This window comes from Rhinopithecus roxellana, chromosome 7 (genome assembly GCF_007565055.1).
Source record: "Rhinopithecus roxellana isolate Shanxi Qingling chromosome 7, ASM756505v1, whole genome shotgun sequence".
Classification (NCBI taxonomy): Eukaryota; Metazoa; Chordata; class Mammalia; order Primates; family Cercopithecidae; genus Rhinopithecus; species Rhinopithecus roxellana.
In genome coordinates, this window is record NC_044555.1 from 58,455,898 (window position 1) to 58,472,471 (window position 16,574).

The 16,574-nt window shown below is 56.7% G+C and overlaps 3 protein-coding genes across 16 annotated transcripts; all 3 read right to left on the reverse strand.

Annotated features, from left to right (window-relative positions):
• Positions 1-993: 993 nt before the first annotated feature.
• LAGE3 (L antigen family member 3) lies at positions 994-2,540 on the reverse strand. Its single transcript, XM_030934805.1, has 3 exons — positions 2,016-2,540; positions 1,547-1,675; positions 994-1,322 (listed from the first exon to the last, which is right to left on the reverse strand). The coding sequence occupies exons 1-3, from the start codon at positions 2,201-2,203 to the stop codon at positions 1,208-1,210; spliced, it is 432 nt and encodes a 143-aa protein (XP_030790665.1). The 5' UTR covers positions 2,204-2,540; the 3' UTR covers positions 994-1,207.
• A 6,732-nt stretch (positions 2,541-9,272) lies between these two features.
• Positions 9,273-12,229, reverse strand: UBL4A (ubiquitin like 4A). The gene is made up of 4 exons (XM_030933872.1): positions 12,072-12,229; positions 11,763-11,868; positions 11,306-11,514; positions 9,273-11,187 (listed from the first exon to the last, which is right to left on the reverse strand). The coding sequence occupies exons 1-4, from the start codon at positions 12,117-12,119 to the stop codon at positions 11,077-11,079; spliced, it is 474 nt and encodes a 157-aa protein (XP_030789732.1). The 5' UTR covers positions 12,120-12,229; the 3' UTR covers positions 9,273-11,076.
• Positions 12,230-12,838: 609 nt separating this feature from the next.
• Positions 12,839-16,234, reverse strand: SLC10A3 (solute carrier family 10 member 3). Of its 14 annotated transcripts, XM_030933868.1 has the most exons (5): positions 16,129-16,234; positions 15,848-15,899; positions 15,484-15,517; positions 14,978-15,220; positions 12,839-14,614 (listed from the first exon to the last, which is right to left on the reverse strand). In XM_030933868.1, exon 5 carries the CDS (start codon positions 14,471-14,473, stop codon positions 13,040-13,042), a length of 1,434 nt encoding a protein of 477 aa, XP_030789728.1. In that variant the 5' UTR covers positions 14,474-14,614; positions 14,978-15,220; positions 15,484-15,517; positions 15,848-15,899; positions 16,129-16,234; the 3' UTR covers positions 12,839-13,039. The 14 variants fall into 14 exon arrangements, with proteins under 14 accessions (XP_030789728.1, XP_030789729.1, XP_030789730.1 ...); XM_030933869.1 differs by lacking the exon at positions 15,484-15,517; XM_030933870.1 differs by lacking the exon at positions 14,978-15,220.
• Positions 16,235-16,574: the final 340 nt, after the last annotated feature.

Here is a 16,574-nt window from a genome sequence, read left to right on the forward strand (position 1 = left end):
AGCCATGCGGCTGGCCCAGTGTCGTGTGTGGAGTTTCCTGGTGGAGCCTGGCAGACACTCGGACTTTAGGAGTTGAAACTGATTCAGAGAATCCCAGCAGCTGGTGTTTGCAGGGCGGAGAACCAGAGAGAAGAGAGCTGCACAGGGAAAGAACCCTGGATATCCACAGAGGCTCCTGCTCCAGTATTGAGCAGACGACTACTGGTGAGCACCGGCGCATGAGGAAGCTACCCAAGGCCAGGGAAGGCCATCACCCCAGCAGGAGAGGATGAACAGTAACTCCAGTGTGCAAGCAGGACAGGGCCTAGCAGCTGTCCCCATCCACCAGGATAGAGAAGCTTATGTTCACCTAGGGAGCACTGGCTAAGGAGCTTTGGCCAGGGGGCCCAGAATGCTGTTTGTTGCTTCCGTAGAGGGAAACTGAAGCCTACAGTAAGAGCTGCTCTGGTCCCACACAGCACATCTTCAAAACAAGATTCAAAAGGATCAAACCATTTCCATGTTTTCTGAGAATAAAAGCAGTTGTACTTCTTCCTTTCCACTCAGAAAATCCGACAGAATCTACGAAAGAGCCCTAAGACTGAGTTTAGCAAGGCTGGAGACGCTGTATTTTCCAGGGAGCCAAATCCTTGCCCCAGACACTAGTCAATTGCCCCAGCACTGTCTTTACTGATCGTTACAGAAAAACAGCTCATGTTAGATTTGAAAATAAGGAAAAAAATTTAACACTAAACTTGCAAATATTATGTGGTACATATTAGTTACACATTTACTACGTAAATGCAACTGTAAAACTGAGGAAGTATTCCAAAATGTTGACAGTAGTTAATCCCGAATGACAGAACCCAATTGATTTTCATTTTCTTCCATTTCCTAAATTGTCTTCAATTTCCTCGTACTCCTTGAATATCTGAATTCTGGAATCTCCCCTGCAACCCAAGCACAACGACAAGAATATTGGGAGGTGCTGCAGCTGAAAATAAACTCAGACTTGGAATAGTAGCTCAGTTTTATTTTCTGTAGTAACAAACATTTAAGAACCAGATAAAACAAAGGGCCTCTGAGCACCCAAAGGCCAGTACAAGCCGACCATGAGGCCCTCACAGGAAAGTAGCAACTGGGAATTCCTGCCCTAGGGAAGGATGGATGATGCACTGCCTAGGAGGAGAGGTAAAGTGAGACCTCGCCCCATTTTCCCAGGCCAGGCTTAGCGGGAAACTGGGGGCCCGAAGCGCTGCATGGTCCGCACCACCAGGGAAAGGTGGTCGAGAAAGTTGATGACGGAAATTCGGAGCAGGCGGCAGTCTTCAGCTTTCCAGCGGCTAAAAGGGGAAAAGAAAATCAAATTGGAGGTAGCAACTCCTGGTCCCTCGCTCTGCCCCTCAGGCACCCATTACAGCAAACCCTTGGGAGCCCTGTCATTACACAGCCCCTCAGGCAGAGACCGGCCCAGCGCGCCTGGCAGCACTCCTTAGGGCTCATCCTTGGGTGTTCCCCATGTCTCCGTCGGCCGCCTCCCCCAACCCGGGTCCCCTTCAGAACTTACATGGCCAGGATCCTGCCGCTCACTGTGAGATCCTTCCCAACCACCCTTTGGTGGGGCTCGGCATCTGGAGCCAGGGACCCATGGGCGATTTCCGCCTCCAAGGGGGTTGGGAAAGGCACGCTGAGGGTGCTGGGAGTCATTCGGTTAAGGTGCCATCTGACACGACTTTGCCTATGTCTCAGGCCTTCTTGCTCCTCTGAAGCCCCCTCTCAGGTCACCCTGCCCAGCATCACCCGCTTCACTCCTTACCTCGCCCAGGCCACCGTTGGCAGAGCTTCTCTTCCTCCATTTCAATTTCTTCCCCTCCTCCAACCAACCCTGACCGTATACCCCAGCCCCCGGTCCCCCTGCTCCCCTTTCCGTCGGCCCCCGCCCCGCCCCGCCCTCCTTTCTTTCTCCCCGAGTCCTGCCCTCGCCCCGCCGCAAGCAGCCCCCAGACCGTTCCTTGGCCTCCCCTCGGAAAGGACACAATATGTGCGGCCGCATTCCTGGCCCCCTGGCCGCAGACGCGACGTCTCTGCCGGGACCTGGCGCGTGCGGTGGGGGAGCTCCACCGGCCGGAGCTGCAGCTGTGTCCGCGCCCCCGGGGCAGCTGTGGCCACCCTGGCCAGCCCCGCCATCTGCGCCTCCGCCTGCGTCTGCATCCGCGTCCCGCATGACCGCCGCCGCGCCGCTCCGACTCCACCCACGAAGCGCAGGCCCCACGCCCCGCCCTTTCTGTGGCTCCTTCCTAAAGCCCCTCCCCCTGCGCACGACTCCGTCCACACGCGCCTGCGCGGGTCCCTGGAGAGCCTGCCTGGCGCGTGGTCAGTTCCCGCCAAGCGGCCTTGCCGGGGGCCTTCTGAGACCCGGTCAGCGGTTGAGAGGCTGCGGTTTCCTCCAGAAACTCTGCCCCTTCGCTCGTAACTCGATCCCAGGGCGCTGGTGCAAACTGACCCACAATCAGTCAGGCCCCAGGAAGCCAGCCCTGACGGGGCTTTTGAAGACACCGTGGACGCCTAGCCCAGAGGCGCACTCCGCGAGGCTCCGCCCCTAACGGCGCCTTGTGACCCTAGCGCGCCTGCGCTGGCGGGGCCTGCCGCCTCGGCCCTGGGGGCCCCAGTGAGGCCCTGGGGTGCCTGGACGCTCCCCGCCCTGTTTCTTACCTGGACCCAAGATCCCCAGGAGATGTGGCACAACATCCATGCTGCGATTCGCGGAGGGAGGGTGGCAAGGTCGGGTAACCCCCAAGGATACTGCTCGCCCTCGACCCCATTGCCCAACCAAGGAGGCTTCACCATGGATTGTGAAGCACTGGATTTGCATTTTACAGGAAGCGTTTTAGAGTGGGTGGGCTGTGCAGAGCGGGAACCCGTCAGCAGAAGGCCTGCACGGAGGCGAAAAATGACAGGGCCTTGAACGAAAGTACTGGCAGTGGGTCTAGGTCTAATATAACGTGAAAAATCAGACTGCACAACTCTTGAGTATGAAAATGCCAGTTTAGGCCAGGCAAAGTGGCTCCCGCCTGTAATCCCAGCACTTTGGGAGGCCAAGGGAGGAGGATCAGTTGAGCCCAGGAGTTCAAGACCAACATGGGCAACATTGTGAGACCCCATCTCTACAAAAAATACAAAAATAAATTTTAAAAATTAACTGGGCGCAGTGGAGCGTGCCTGTAGTCCTAGCTTCTTGGAGGCTGAGGAGGGTTGATTGCTTGAGCCCAGGAGTTCGACACCAGCCTGGGCAACCCTGCCTCTACAAAAAATACAAAAATTAGCTGGGTGTGATGGTGCGCACCTGTGGTCCCACCTACTAGGGAGGCTGAGATGGGAAGATAACCTGAGCCCGGGAGGCGGAGGCTACAGTTAGCCATGGTCACCCCACTGTACTCCAGCCTGGCTGAGAGAGTGAGACCCTGCCTCAAAAAATAAAAGAAAATGCCAACTTAGTCTCTTACAGTACATATGTAGAGAAATCCTAGAACAATACAGCAACATGTAAATCCTCGTGATCTCTGCTAATAGTATGGTGGGTGGTTTTAATTTCCTTTTTGTGTTTTCCCTCTAGTTTTTCCAAAGTGGTCTTTTATGACATTTACAATACAAAAAAAAAAAAATATTTAAAGTGACATCAGGCCAGGCACGGTGGCTCATGCCTGTAATCCCAGCACTTTGGGAGGCCGAGGTGGGTGGATCACTTGAAGTCAAGAGTTCAAGACCATCCTGGCCAACATGGTGAAACACCCGTCTCTACTAAAAATACAAAAATGTGCTGCATGTGGTGGTGCGCGCCTGTAGTCCCCGCTATTCGGGAGGCTGGGACAGGAGAATCACTTGAACCCGGGAGGTGGAGGTTGTGGTGAGCCGAGATCACACCACTGCACTCCAGCCTGGGTGACAGAGGGAGACTCTGTCTCAAAAAGAAAAATAATGCAAATAAAAAATGAATAAATGAAGTGACAAAATTTCCAACAGTGTTTGTCATGTTTGGACAACCTATTTTCCTCCTTTGCAGTCATAAGGAAGGATTGAACACTGAACTATATCAGCAAATCCTGTTGGGTTTCCCTCTGAAATAGGTTCCACATCAGCCCACTTCTCGCTCTCCACTGCTAGTCTGCAATGGAAGCCAGCATCTTTCCTTGACTGCCCTCAACAGCTTCCTGGCTGATTCTCTTTTACACTTTCCCCTCTACAACCTATTCACCACACCGCAGAATGACTTTTTAATTCTAATTTAAATTGCATGGAGCTGGGCGTGGTGGCTCATGCCTGTAATCCCAGCACTTTGGGAGGCCAAGGCAGGCAGATCACTTGAGGTCAGAAGTTCCAGACCAGCCTGACCAACATGGTGAAACCCCATCTCTACTAAAAATACAAAACTTAGCTGGGTGTGGTGGTGCACGCCTGTAATCCCAGCTACTCAGGAGGCTGAGGCAGGAGGATCACTTGAACCCCGGAGGTGGAGGTTTCAGTGAGCTGAGATTGTGCCACTGCACTCTAGCCTGGGCAACAGAGTGAGACTCCCTCAAAAAAAAAAAAAAATGCATGGGATCACATCCCTGCTTAAAACCCTAAAATGATTTCCCTTTGCACTTGACTAAAGTCCAAACCCCTTGCCCTATCTTCTCAAAGTCCAGTGTGATCTAACTCCCAGCTCCTTCTCTTGCCTCATACCCCACCTGCCTGCTCCCTCATTCTTTGTGGCCACTGGGACCTTCTCTCTGCTTCCGACCAAGGGCAGCCTGACCCCAGCCCTTTGCACTTACTCTTCTATTTGGAAGACTGTCCCCAAACTTTCCCATGGGCTAGCTCCTCCTCATCATCAGGACCTTGTCTCCAATGTCACCTCCAAGAGGCCTTCAGGATCACCAGTGTAACTCAGTACCCGCAAGCTTTCTTCATCACATTTGCCCATTTCAATTTACTATATAGTATTTATTCTTTTATTTCCTTCCTTCCTTCCTTCCTTCCTTCCTTCCTTCCTTCCTTCCTTCCTTCCTTCCTTCCTTCCTTCCTTCCTTCCTTCCTTCCTTCCATCCTTCCTTCCTTCCTTCTTTCCTTTTTTTTGAGACAGAGACTCACTCTGTTGCCCAGGCTGGAGTGCACCAGCGCGATCTCAGCTCACTGCAGCCTCCACCTCCTGAACTCAAGCGATTCTCCCACCTCAGCCTCCCGAGTAGCTGGGACTACAGGTGTGGTACAGCTGTGTGCCAGCACGCTCAGCTAATTTTTGTAATTTTTTTCTCCCCCACCGCTAATTTTCGTATTTTTTGGTAGAGATGGGGTTTCACTATGTTGCCTGTGCTGGTCTCCACCTCCTGGGCTCAAGTGATCTACCCGCTTCACCCTCCCAAAGCACTGAGATTAAGGCATGAGCTACCGTGCCCCACCATATAGTATTTCTACCCACCCCCCACCCCCCAAAAAAATGAATTGGCTTGGCCAGGTGTCTTGACTCAAGCCTGTTATCCCAGAACTTTTGGATGCTGAGGGAGGAGGATCACTTGAGGCCAGGAGTTCGAGATTAGCCTGAGCAACATAGTGAGACCCTGTCTCTACCAAAAAAAAAAAAAAAAAAATTATTAAATTTTAGCCAGGCCTAGCATGGTGGCTCACTCCTATAATCCCAGCACTTTGGGAGGCCAAGATGGATGGATCACCTGAGGTCAGGAGTTTGAGACCAGCCTGGCCAACATGGTGAAACCCCATCTTTACTAAAAATACAAAAATTAGCCGGTTGTGGTGGCAGGAGCCTGTAATCCCAGGTATTCGGGAGGCTGAGACAGGAGAATCGCTTGAACCCAGGAGGCGGAGGTTGCGGTGAGCCTGGATTATGCCATTGTGCACTCCAGCCTGGGCAACAAGAGCAAAACTCTGTCTAAAAAAAAAAAAAAAAAAAAAAAAAAATTAGCCGGCTGTGACAGTATGTGCCTGTGGTCCTAGCTACTAGAGAGCTGAGACAGGAGGATTTCTTGAGCCCAGGAAGTCGAGGCTACAGTGAGCTATGATCTAGCCACTGCACTCTGCATAAGTAACAGAGTGAGACTCTGTCTCAATCAAACAAACAAACGAAAAAGTCCATGATGTTCAGGAAATAAAGCAGAGATAAAGGAAAGGTTTTTATACAGAAATGGCAAGTAATAGCTGTAGAAAAAAGATCAGAAAATTACCATTTTGCAACCGTTATTATCATTAATGTAATAATTAATTGTTATTAACTTAATAATTGATTCAGGATGGCCAGGTACAGTGGCTCACGCCTGAAATTCCAGCACTTTGGGGGGCCAAGGCAAGTGAATTGCGAGGTCAGGAGTTTGAGATCAGCCTGGCCAACACACTGAAACCCCATCTCTACTAAAAGTACAAAAAAAATTAGCCGGGTGTGGTGGCGTGCACCTGTAGTGTCAGCTACTCAGGAGGCTGAGGCGGGAGAATCTCTCTTTTTTTTTTTTTTTTTTTTTTTTTTTGAGACGGAGTCTCGCTCTGTCACCCAGGCTGGAGTGCAGTGGCCGGATCTCAGCTCACTGCAAGCTCCGCCTCCCGGGTTCACGCCATTCTCCTGCCTCAGCCTCCCAGGTTGCTGGGACTACAGGCGCCGCCACCTCGCCCGGCTAGTTTTTTGTAGTTTTTAGTAGAGACGGGGTTTCACCGTGTTAGCCAGGATGGTCTTGATCTCCTGACCTCGTGATCCGCCCGTCTCGGCCTCCCAATGTGCTGGGATTACAGGCTTGAGCCACCGCGCCCGGCCGGGAGAATCTCTTGAACCCAGAGATTGCAGTGACCCAAGACCACGCCATTGTACTCCAGCCTGAGTGACAGAGTGAGGCTCGGTCTCAAAAAAAAAAAAAAGGCTGGGCGCAGTGGCTCAAGCCTGTCATCCCAGCACTTTGGGAGGCCAAGACGGGTGGATCACGAGGTCAGGAGATCGAGACCATCCTGGCTAACACCGTGAAACCCCGTCTCTACTAAAAAATACAAAAAACTAGCCGGGCGAGGTGGCGGGCGCCTGTAGTCCCAGCTACTCCGGAGGCTGAGGCAGGAGAATGGCGTAAACCCGAGAGGCGGAGCTTGCAGTGAGCTGAGATCTGGCCACTGCACTCCAGCCCGGGCGACAGAGCGAGACTCCGTCTCAAAAAAAAAAAAAAAAAAAAAAAAAAAAAAAAAAAAAATTGCAGGGCGCGGTAGCTCACGCCTGTAATCCCAGCACTTTGGGAGGCCGAGGCGGGGCAGATCATGAGGTGGAGATTGAGACCATTCTGGCTAACACGGTGAAACCCCGTCTCTACTAAAAATACAAAAAAAAAAAATTAGCTGAGCATGGTGTCGGGCACCTGTAGTCCCAGCTACTCGGGAGGCTGAGGCAGGAGAATGGCCTGAACCCAGGAGGCAGAGCTTGCACTGCACTCCAGCCTGGGTGACAGAGCGAGACTCTGTCTCAAAAAAAAAAATTTTGATTCAGGCAAGGATTGTCACTGGATGGCAAAAGCATTAGCTGAAAGATTGTTGGGGACAGGATATTCACAAAGTCTCAAAATATTACCCCAAATTACCTGTGAATCAGGAAGGGAAACTGCGTCTTTACAGGCGAGAGATCTGGCAGCCGCCACCTGGGCTATGTGATCAAACAGCCTCCCCAGCAGTGGGGCAGCCTGACCCTGCCAGCCGCCAGATGCGGGGCTGGGGGTGAGTGTGGTCAGAGGAGGAAAGGATACAGTATCAGTTGCCCTGGATGCTTCCAAAAATATTCTTGCCTGATTACCTGTGGAGAATGGCTAGTTGGGAGAGGCAAAGATGGCCTCCTGCTCCCTCAGAAGCCTGGCTGAGTGGCATTGCCATTCATCCAGGTGGGCCATGGAGAAAATGTGTGTGTTGAGGAGCTGGCCAGTGCTGGATGTGAGTGCCAAGAGGGAAGGGACTGTGTTGTCCAGTCTCAGGGTTGCCAGCACTTGGGACACAGGGGGCACTGAGTGATGAGCAGGGTGTCTGCAGCAAAGTCAGGCGCTGTCTGGAAGACATGGGCTGGAGCTCAGGAGAGAGGGCTGGGATGAGACGTATACATGGGAGTGAAGCACAGAAATAGAAACAAAGCTGGATGAGCTCCCCCAAGAAGTGATAGAGAGAGAGAAGAGAAGGGGTTCAGAGACAGAGCCCTGGGGCCCCAACATTGAGGGGTGGGGTGTGTGTGAAGACCTAGCAAGAGAGCCTGAGAAGGAGCAAGCGGTGGAAACAGCACGCGAGCAAGGGCAGGAGAGGGTGAGGGCTGAGGAATGAGGACTGCCAGCCATTCAGTGGGGCCTGGAAGGTGTGTGCAGGTCGCTCCAGCTGGGCCCTGGAGGAGGACAGGGTACTTGCTGCGTGTCTCTCATCTCTCCTGACAGCTTTTCAGGGCTGGGAGGCTCAAGGCTGGCCACCTCTGCCGCATCTACTCCTGGGAGTACCAGGCCCAGGCAGATCTATTGGAGCTGGTGAGGCCCACATGGGACACCTGCAAGGCGCCAGCAAACTGTGGGCACAGCTAATCCATTGCCAGGGAACCTCCCCACTGCAAGGCAAATGCTGCTGTCCTCTGAGGCCGCTCTTCCTCCCGTGGGCCCTTGGGAAATGACACCAAAAGCATCTTATCCCAGCCGGGCCCTTCACTCATGCTGCCATCGCCTGAGGTCATCGTAGTCACACTATGGCCGCAGGGTCGGACACTGTGCTGAGACCCCTCCCTGAGGGGCAGGTGGTGGATCTCAGGGCCCTTCACCGGGCAGGGGGCAGTGGATGACTTGGTGCTACCTTTCAGGGCCGACAATTGGCTCAGAGGGGTGCAGCACCTGCAGTAAACATTCTGACCCCCGTTAAAGGATCTCAGCATTGGGGGGCTGCAGCCTGTGGCTGCTCCATCTTCATGCAGAGTCCCCAGTGTCCTCTAATGATCCCCCCCACTTCCTCTCTCTGGTGCCTTCCCTAACGCAAGCCTCAGGAAACGCTTTCCCTGTGTGATCTTGATGCCTCCAGCCCTCTCCTCCACTACCTGTTAGGTGGCCCTGATATGACACATGCATTTCCCCTGTAGTGGACAGCTGCCACTTGCTGCCACCATTGAGGACATCCATTCATCCAGCCCTCCTCCAGAGCCTTCTGTCCCTTGCACAGCCCATGTGTGTCCAGGGAAGTGACCCCATGCCTAGCTCCAGGGAGCCAGCCCTGACGGATAATCACCCCCTACCCCGGCCAAAATGATTGGACGCACAATCCAGTTCTGACCAACGAGAAGGGTGTTTATTTGCTGGAGGCATCTGAGACAGCAGAGGTGCTACAGAGAAGGTGCTGCTCTGGCAGTGAGGGAGGGATTCTGTGGAAGCTGCAGGCAGTCATCTTTTCATCCTTGGAGGTGGTGGCCTGGGATGTGGCAGATACAAACGCAGAGGGAGGCAGGAAGACACTGGATGAAATTGCTCCCCTGCTGCCAATACCGATACCACTGGGCTTTTCACTTTCATAAGCCAAGAAATTTCCGTTACTGATTAAACAAATTGCCTTTATTGTTAAACCAATGACCGGACATCAGAAACAGCCTAGCTAATATAGCTCCTTTTGGATAAAAGTGGAAGTCTCACGTTCACCTTTAATGTTATTTCATTTTCCAAAATCAACTTCCTGGCACCACGCAAACAAGAGCACTGGTAAATGTATCACCTGAGCTGCAGGCCACCCATGCTCACAAGTGTGTCCCTGCCATGGGTGGTTTTGAAGACATATACATGGCTCTCCAGCTCTCGTGGGGGCCAGGGGCTTCTGTGTGCTCTTCAAAGCCTTCACCCATTGGGCCTCTGTCCATCTTTCCAATATTTGGGGGACCCAGTATTTGCCCCATCAGGCCCAGGCAGGAGGGCCTCCAGCATGCGCAGCCCCAACCACACTGTGAGCGGCTCACTTGGCAAGGGTGGAGGGCCCAGAGTGGCGTCCTCCTGCTGTAGCTTCCTTCTAGCCTCTACCACCCCTGGGGGCCTCCAAGGAGCAGGTGGCTAGATGTCCTCTCGTGCCCATGCACAGGGCACAGTGGAGGAGGAACCGGAACCCAGCTTATATTTCTGTCCCCACCCTGGCACCCCAAGGTTTCCTCTCAGGCAACAAGGAGCACACAAAATGAGCCCCTGTACACAGGTGGCTGGGATGTGTTCATCTTCCACAGGGAGGCGAGTGCTGGGGACGAGGACAAAGGCCTATGCCCAGTCCCAGTTCTGACACTGTCTTGCTGAGTCACCCATCAGCCCTAACGCTTCCTGGAGGAGACAAGCAGACAGGGTGCCCCAGAGAGGAGCTGTGTCACTAAGGGCCAGGACACCCCATCTCTGGGTCACACTTGGCCACTGCTTCGCTTTTGGCTTCAGTTTGTTTACTGAACAGAAGGGAAGGGGGCACTGTGAGACGAAGGACACTGACTCAGGTCGGGGAGTGGCCCTCACTGTATAGAGTCCGTGGCTGGGGACTAAAGTGGCACTGAGACTCCCCCGAAGTCACATCACAGAGCTGGGGTGACTTGCTGACTCCCTGGCCCCAACCTGCTTTTTCATTTGTCGAAAGCACACTGGCTGCAGCAGCTGGTGGGGGTGTGGTGGTTCCAGGGCTGGCTGTCACTTGGCCTCCTGCAGAGGTAAGCTGAAGGCTATGTTGGACCCGCCAGAGGTCAGGTGACAGCTGCTTTCCCTTTCAGGATTGGGAAGGAGTCACCTGAGTATATTCTCAGTGGGCTAAACATGACATGCCAGAGCCCAGCTCTCCAAGCAGCCCCTTCCTCCTTCTCACACCAAGGCACTTTCAGAAGCCGCTGGATTCCGACTGGGGCTCCGCCACTTCATGGCCAGTGCCTCTGCTGTGCTGGCTCACCTCTTCTGAGGGTGTGGAAGCAAACCCAGGTCAAGCTGTGAGGAGTGCCTAGCACCTGGCCAGAGCCAGGTACATGCCAGCTATTATTATGAGCCCAACTGCAACAGGTGAACACACTTAGTGCGACATGCTGCTGTGGCCTGGCATTGGGCACCTCCCCATGCTCCGAGAATGCTATTTGGAGAAGCCCTTCTCCATCGTCTCAGTCACTTCAGGGTGCAGGAAGCGGCTGGCCAACCGTTCGATGTCGTCCAGCGTCAGGCGGCTCAGGGACCTCTCGTAATCCTGGGGAGAGAACGGCAGGAAGATTCAGGGGCTGCCAGTGGGGAGCCATACACTGCAACAGAGGTAGGGGCTGGGAGGAACTGGGCCTGGAGAGGATACCCAGGGTTACCCTTCTCACCCTCTGTAGCTGTTCCAGGACCCTGCTGGCATCTGCCGCACTGAAGTGGCGGGCCAAGACTTTGGAGATTAGCTGCCAGACATGCGGGGGTGGGGAGTCGGCCAGCCTCTGGGCCTCGCCTTCTTCTAGTAGCACCTTCTCCAGGGGTTTGACCACTAGGTTGAGCTTGGAGTTGGGCCCGATGCTATAATCCGAGAGTCGTTTGCCATCTGCCAAAGACAGATCGATGGGTTCCTCCTCCTCCGCCGCCGTGGGGGTGGCCCGGGACGCGAGACCGCCTCGGGCGGCAGGAGCGGAGCGCTGCGGCATCCGGCAGTGAGGCATGCGGCCGCCTCCCTGGGGGTCATGTGGCGCTTGGCGCCGGCACCCCGACCCGTTACATGGCTGCCGGCCTCGGCCCGCGCACCCCAGTCCCGCTTCCTGCGGGGCTCCCTGGGCGTCTCCTCTCCCTGGGTACCTGCCAGGGCCTTGCCCTTGAACAGCAGCCGCTGCTGGCGCACGGGGACGTTCAGCTTCTCGGAGACCAGCTGCTTCAGCGTGGACACCAGCTCGTCCTCCGGCACCTGGCCGCGCGGAGGGTGGGAGGCAAGGGTTGAGGCCGCGGCCCCCAGGCGGCGAAGCCCACGCGTCCGCTCCCGAGGGCAGCTCTCCCGGCTCCCAGTCCCCGGCCCGGCCGCCCCGTGCCCGCCCTTGGCCCTGCTGGTCACCCTGCCAGGAGCGGGCGAGAGAGCGCGCCGGACCCGGCCGCCCGGCCCGGGGACCCTACCTGCAGGCTGCACTCCCGGCCCTGCAGCGCCTTCACCGTCAGCTGCATGGCGGTCGCGACGGCGTCCACTCGGGCCGGCGCGCACCCCAACCACCCCCCGCCGCGCGCCGCCGCCCCGGGCGCGCGCTGGAACCGCCCGCCGCCGCCGGAAGCAGCGAGAGGGGCGCGCCCGCCGCCCGCGCTTCCCGGCCCCGCCCTCCTGCCCCGTCCACGCCCCGGCCCCGCCCCCCGGCCCAGTTGCACCCCGGGAGGAGTGCTCCTGGGGTCCCGCCTAGCACACGCGCAGCGACTTCCCTGGCCGGCAGACCCCTCCCAAAGCAACAGCGCCGGGGAGTTGGGAGCAGGAACCAGTCGGGCCAGGTTGGCGTCATCTGGGAGCTGGGGGATGGAGAAGGAAGGGCCAGAAGGTACGCTCGCCCCCACAGACTGCCTGGACCACCCCACGCGCCGTTACTGCTGGCGGAACCTGGCCCTGCATACCCACAGACGGCCCGCCCCGGCTCCCTGCCTGGTGGCTTTCTGCCTCCTCCTTTCTGGTCTGGCTGCGAAACACCCCACTGAGCTTGAGAGGGGGTGGGGGGCCAGCCTCTGCCCTCATCTTCCCACCTCTCCTACAGTGGGGACACGCCCGGGAAGGGCTGATAGAGAAAGCCTGTGCAGGGGTCACCGTGTCACCCAAGCTGGCCCTCCACCCTGGTCCACACCTACCCAGCACATTCTTTCTACCCCCACGCCCAGGCCCCAAAGGGCAAAGATTAGAAGGGACCCAAGCTTGCTTCTCTCTTTTATTGAAATATATTTTCTGGGCAGCACCCACCTACCTAACTCAGCATGGCCTCTGTGGCACTGAAAGCTGGAGAATAAAAAATCAGTAAAAAAAATAAGCCTGGATTTTTCTGAGTGCATAGTGCATGAGAACTTTGGTGGAGTGTCGGGGCTGGGGCTGATGAAAGCTTGACCCAGAGGCCTCAGGGAACTGGGAACAGGCTACTGTAGATGCAGTGGCCGATGACCAAGGCCAGCATCTCGGAGGTGCCGCTCAGCGCCACAATGAAGGGGGCCTGGGAGGCATAGTCAGCTTGAAGGCGGCGGAGGGATAGCTGCAGCATGGTCAAGGCCAGCAGGCTGTTCTGCACCCCTACCTCAATGCTGACTGTCCGCCGCTGGGCCACCGGCAGCTTCAGACATGTGGCCAGGCAGTAGCCCACCAACAGGCCAACCAGGGGCACTGTGATACCCACCAGTACGATGGGTAGCCGGACACCTGCCAGGATGAAGACCCCCATGCGATAGGCCAGGAAAAGGCCGCCCAGGAGGAGCACAAAGCTGAAGGGCTTGATGACTTGCAGCAGCAGCTGGGAGAACTTGGGGAGCTTGGACTTGATCAGCACGCCCACTGCTATGGGGATGGCGATGAACAGCAGGGTGCCTAGGATTTTGGAGATGGGCACGTGGAGTGTTTCATGGATGCTGAGCAGGTGGCTGTAGATGGCTGAAGACAGAGGCAAGAAACCAGTGGCAGCCACCGTAGAGATGAAAGTCATGGAGATGGCCAGGGTGACGTCCCCTCCAAGAAGGAGGCTGAAGAGGTAGCTCCCTCCGCCGCCAGGCGACGAGCAGGTGATGATGAGGCCCAGAGCCAGGGCCTTGGGCAGCATGAAGACCTTGGCCATTAGGAAAGCGTACAAGGGCATGACCAGAAACTGGCCCAGGAGGCCCAGCAGCATGGGCTGGGGGCTCTGCATGAGCCCCTTCAGAACCTCGAGTTCCACTTTGCACCCAAACGAACACTTGTTGACAAAGATAAGAGGCAGGAGCAGGTAGAGTATTGGGTTTTCCGAGAAGTGGGCCAGGTCGGTGCTGAGGGTGGCAGGGGTGTCTTCAGCAGGGGAGACCTTGATGTAGAAGTCTCTCCGCTCCTCGATCAGTGTGGGCGGGGCCTCATGGGCGTCCACCAGCTGGATGTGGAGTGGGGCCAGCCCAGCCAGGCCTGAGTGGATGCTCACCACAAAGCCACCCCCACCTCCCCAGGTTATGGCACTCACGTTCTTGATGGTCAGCACCTCTGTGTCCAGGGATGTAACCCTGAGCATGGGGCTGGGCGCCGTCCTGTTGGCTTGGCCTGGGTACTGGCTGGAGATCACAATGATGCCCTCACTCTCCTCAGGAAACTCAAACTCCATCACAGAGCCATCTCCAATGCTCAAGTAGCGGCCCCCAGTCAGTGGCACAGTGTGACCCCCAGCAGTGCTGAGGCTGCTGCTGGCTGTCCCTCGGGCCCCCCACGGCAGGCTGATGAGCAGCAGGGCAGCTCTGAGCATGCCTAAGGGACTTGTGCCACTACCCTCGCCTCCCAGACCAGGCCACTGCTGAGAACTGCCCCTGCCCTGCATTAACACCATGGCTCTTCCTGGAGGGCGGATGCGTGCCCAGGCCCTCTGTGGCTTAGGAGAACATCCCCACTGGTGCTGCTGGGTTGTCCTGAGAAGGATTCATGGGTGGGTCCCAGTCCTGTGCTGCCTTCCTCAATGGCAGGGCTCTCCCTGAGGAGGTAAGGGACACAGAGAGGCAGCTGGTGAGGGCGTGCAGTCAAGAACCCAGGAGCATGGGGATCTGGAAACCCACTGCTAAGAGTAAAACTCAGCAGGGACCCTTGCCCCACACTCAGGAATGGAGAGGCAATGCCTAGTGCTGGCCCTTGAGTGCCATTCGGCTGTGGCTCCCTGGCCTGCTCTACCTGCCCCTACAGTGACTCGATGAGGGTCCTGCTGGGAAGCAGGTCCTCCCTCCCCAGGGAAGTTGCCAGAATGGGCAGCAGGAGTGGATCATCCCAGTGGGGTGGGAGAAGCAAAGTAGAGGAGCTAAGATGAAGGCACCAGGGCTGAAGCCACCAGGGTGATACGAACCAGTCAGAAGGGACGGAGCCACATGTCTACTGGGGGGCTTTCTTCTCCTTTTGTCAGAGCTCCCACTGGTCCCAGACTTTGAGACTCCCAGAGCCACTGCGATATATCTCAGAGGCTGTGCTCAGAGTCCAGGGCTCCCCCCATGTTCACATGGAACTATGAGTGTTTCTAGGGACCAGCAGCACCTCCTTCCATTTCTCAATTTGGGCAGCGACCACTGTAGTGTCACATCACCTGCTAGAACTGGGGCAACCAGGATGGAGACACAACAGCTTTACATCACCCCTGTCAGTTGCCTCATGCACTGTTGTGTCCCAGTCCTAGAAGAGGACTGCCTCTGTAGACCCTATCACTTTGGCACTGGCCTCCCGTCATCTGAGACTGGGGCGAAAGGCAGAAGTAGGGAGCAGAGGTTAGGTTAAGCCAAAAGTTCATCCCGGCGAGCCTCCCCTATCCCTAGCTTAGGATGACATGGCCTCTGCTGGCTTGAAGTTCGGGTCACTTACCCTGGAGGCCTTGGTCCAGCCATGTGTCTTATCTCTGAAGAGGGAGGCAGGAAAACCAGTGGGGTGGGAGAAGCAAAGTAGAGGAGCTAAGATGAAGGCACCAGGGCTGAAGCCACCAGGGCGATACGAACCAGTCAGAAGGAAAAGGCTAGGGGCCATTCACCCCATGCCCCATCCCTCCAGTAGGGCTGGTGGCTCTGACTCACTCCAAGACGGGTTTGGCCCAGATCCCACACCATTTCTGCTTGAGGGGCCGACAGAGTTTGAGCAGATGCACCCCCAAGTCAGGGGAGGGAGTCCCGGCCCTTCCACACCGGCCAGGTGTTCGGGGTAACTGGCAATGCTGACAGGGGCTCCTCCCTACCTGGGAGTCCGGAAGTTGTCGGACGGGTCGCTAGCAGAGCTCTGGCGCGGACCTGGGAGGGAGGAAAGGAAGGGCACGCCGCCGTCCCACAGCCGGCGACCCGCTCGGGCCGTTTCGGGGTCTGGGGGAGCACCTTACGACATTCCTGGGCCCCGCGGCCCCGCCAGGCCTCGCGAACGAGCGGCGGCGGCCCTTCCCTGCCAGGCCCGACCGGGCGCCCCAGTGGGCGATCGCGGAGCGGGGTCGGGGCCAGAGGCCGCCTCCCTTCCGGAGGCTCTCACCTGCCACAGCCACGGCGCAGCTCAGCTGCAGCGTCTGCCCGGCCGGCAGACGCCCGCGAGCTCGGCCCGTCAGGGCCCCGCCTCACCGAGGCCCCGCCCTTCCCCGCCCAGCGCGTCAGGGACCCACCCCTCCCTCAGCGTCCCGCTCCACTCCAGCGGCTCGCTGGGTTCCGACCGGTTGTGACGTATCTGGGAATGACGCGGGTAAGCTGGTCGGCGCCCGGCTCTGCCTGGACCAATCGCTTGGCAGCGCATCTGAACCTGTTGTGATCGCTGGGGCGACCCGCTCTGGGAGGGAGCCCCACGCATTCCCGATTACGCTGCGACCTCTAAAGGCAGTGGGACAGAGGGTTACCGTTAGCAGGGCTGGGGCGCCCGTGGGCTGCTGTTACGGCTGGGAGCCCGGGGTTAGGGTTTTGGTCATGTTGCCGCTCAGGGTGCCCAGC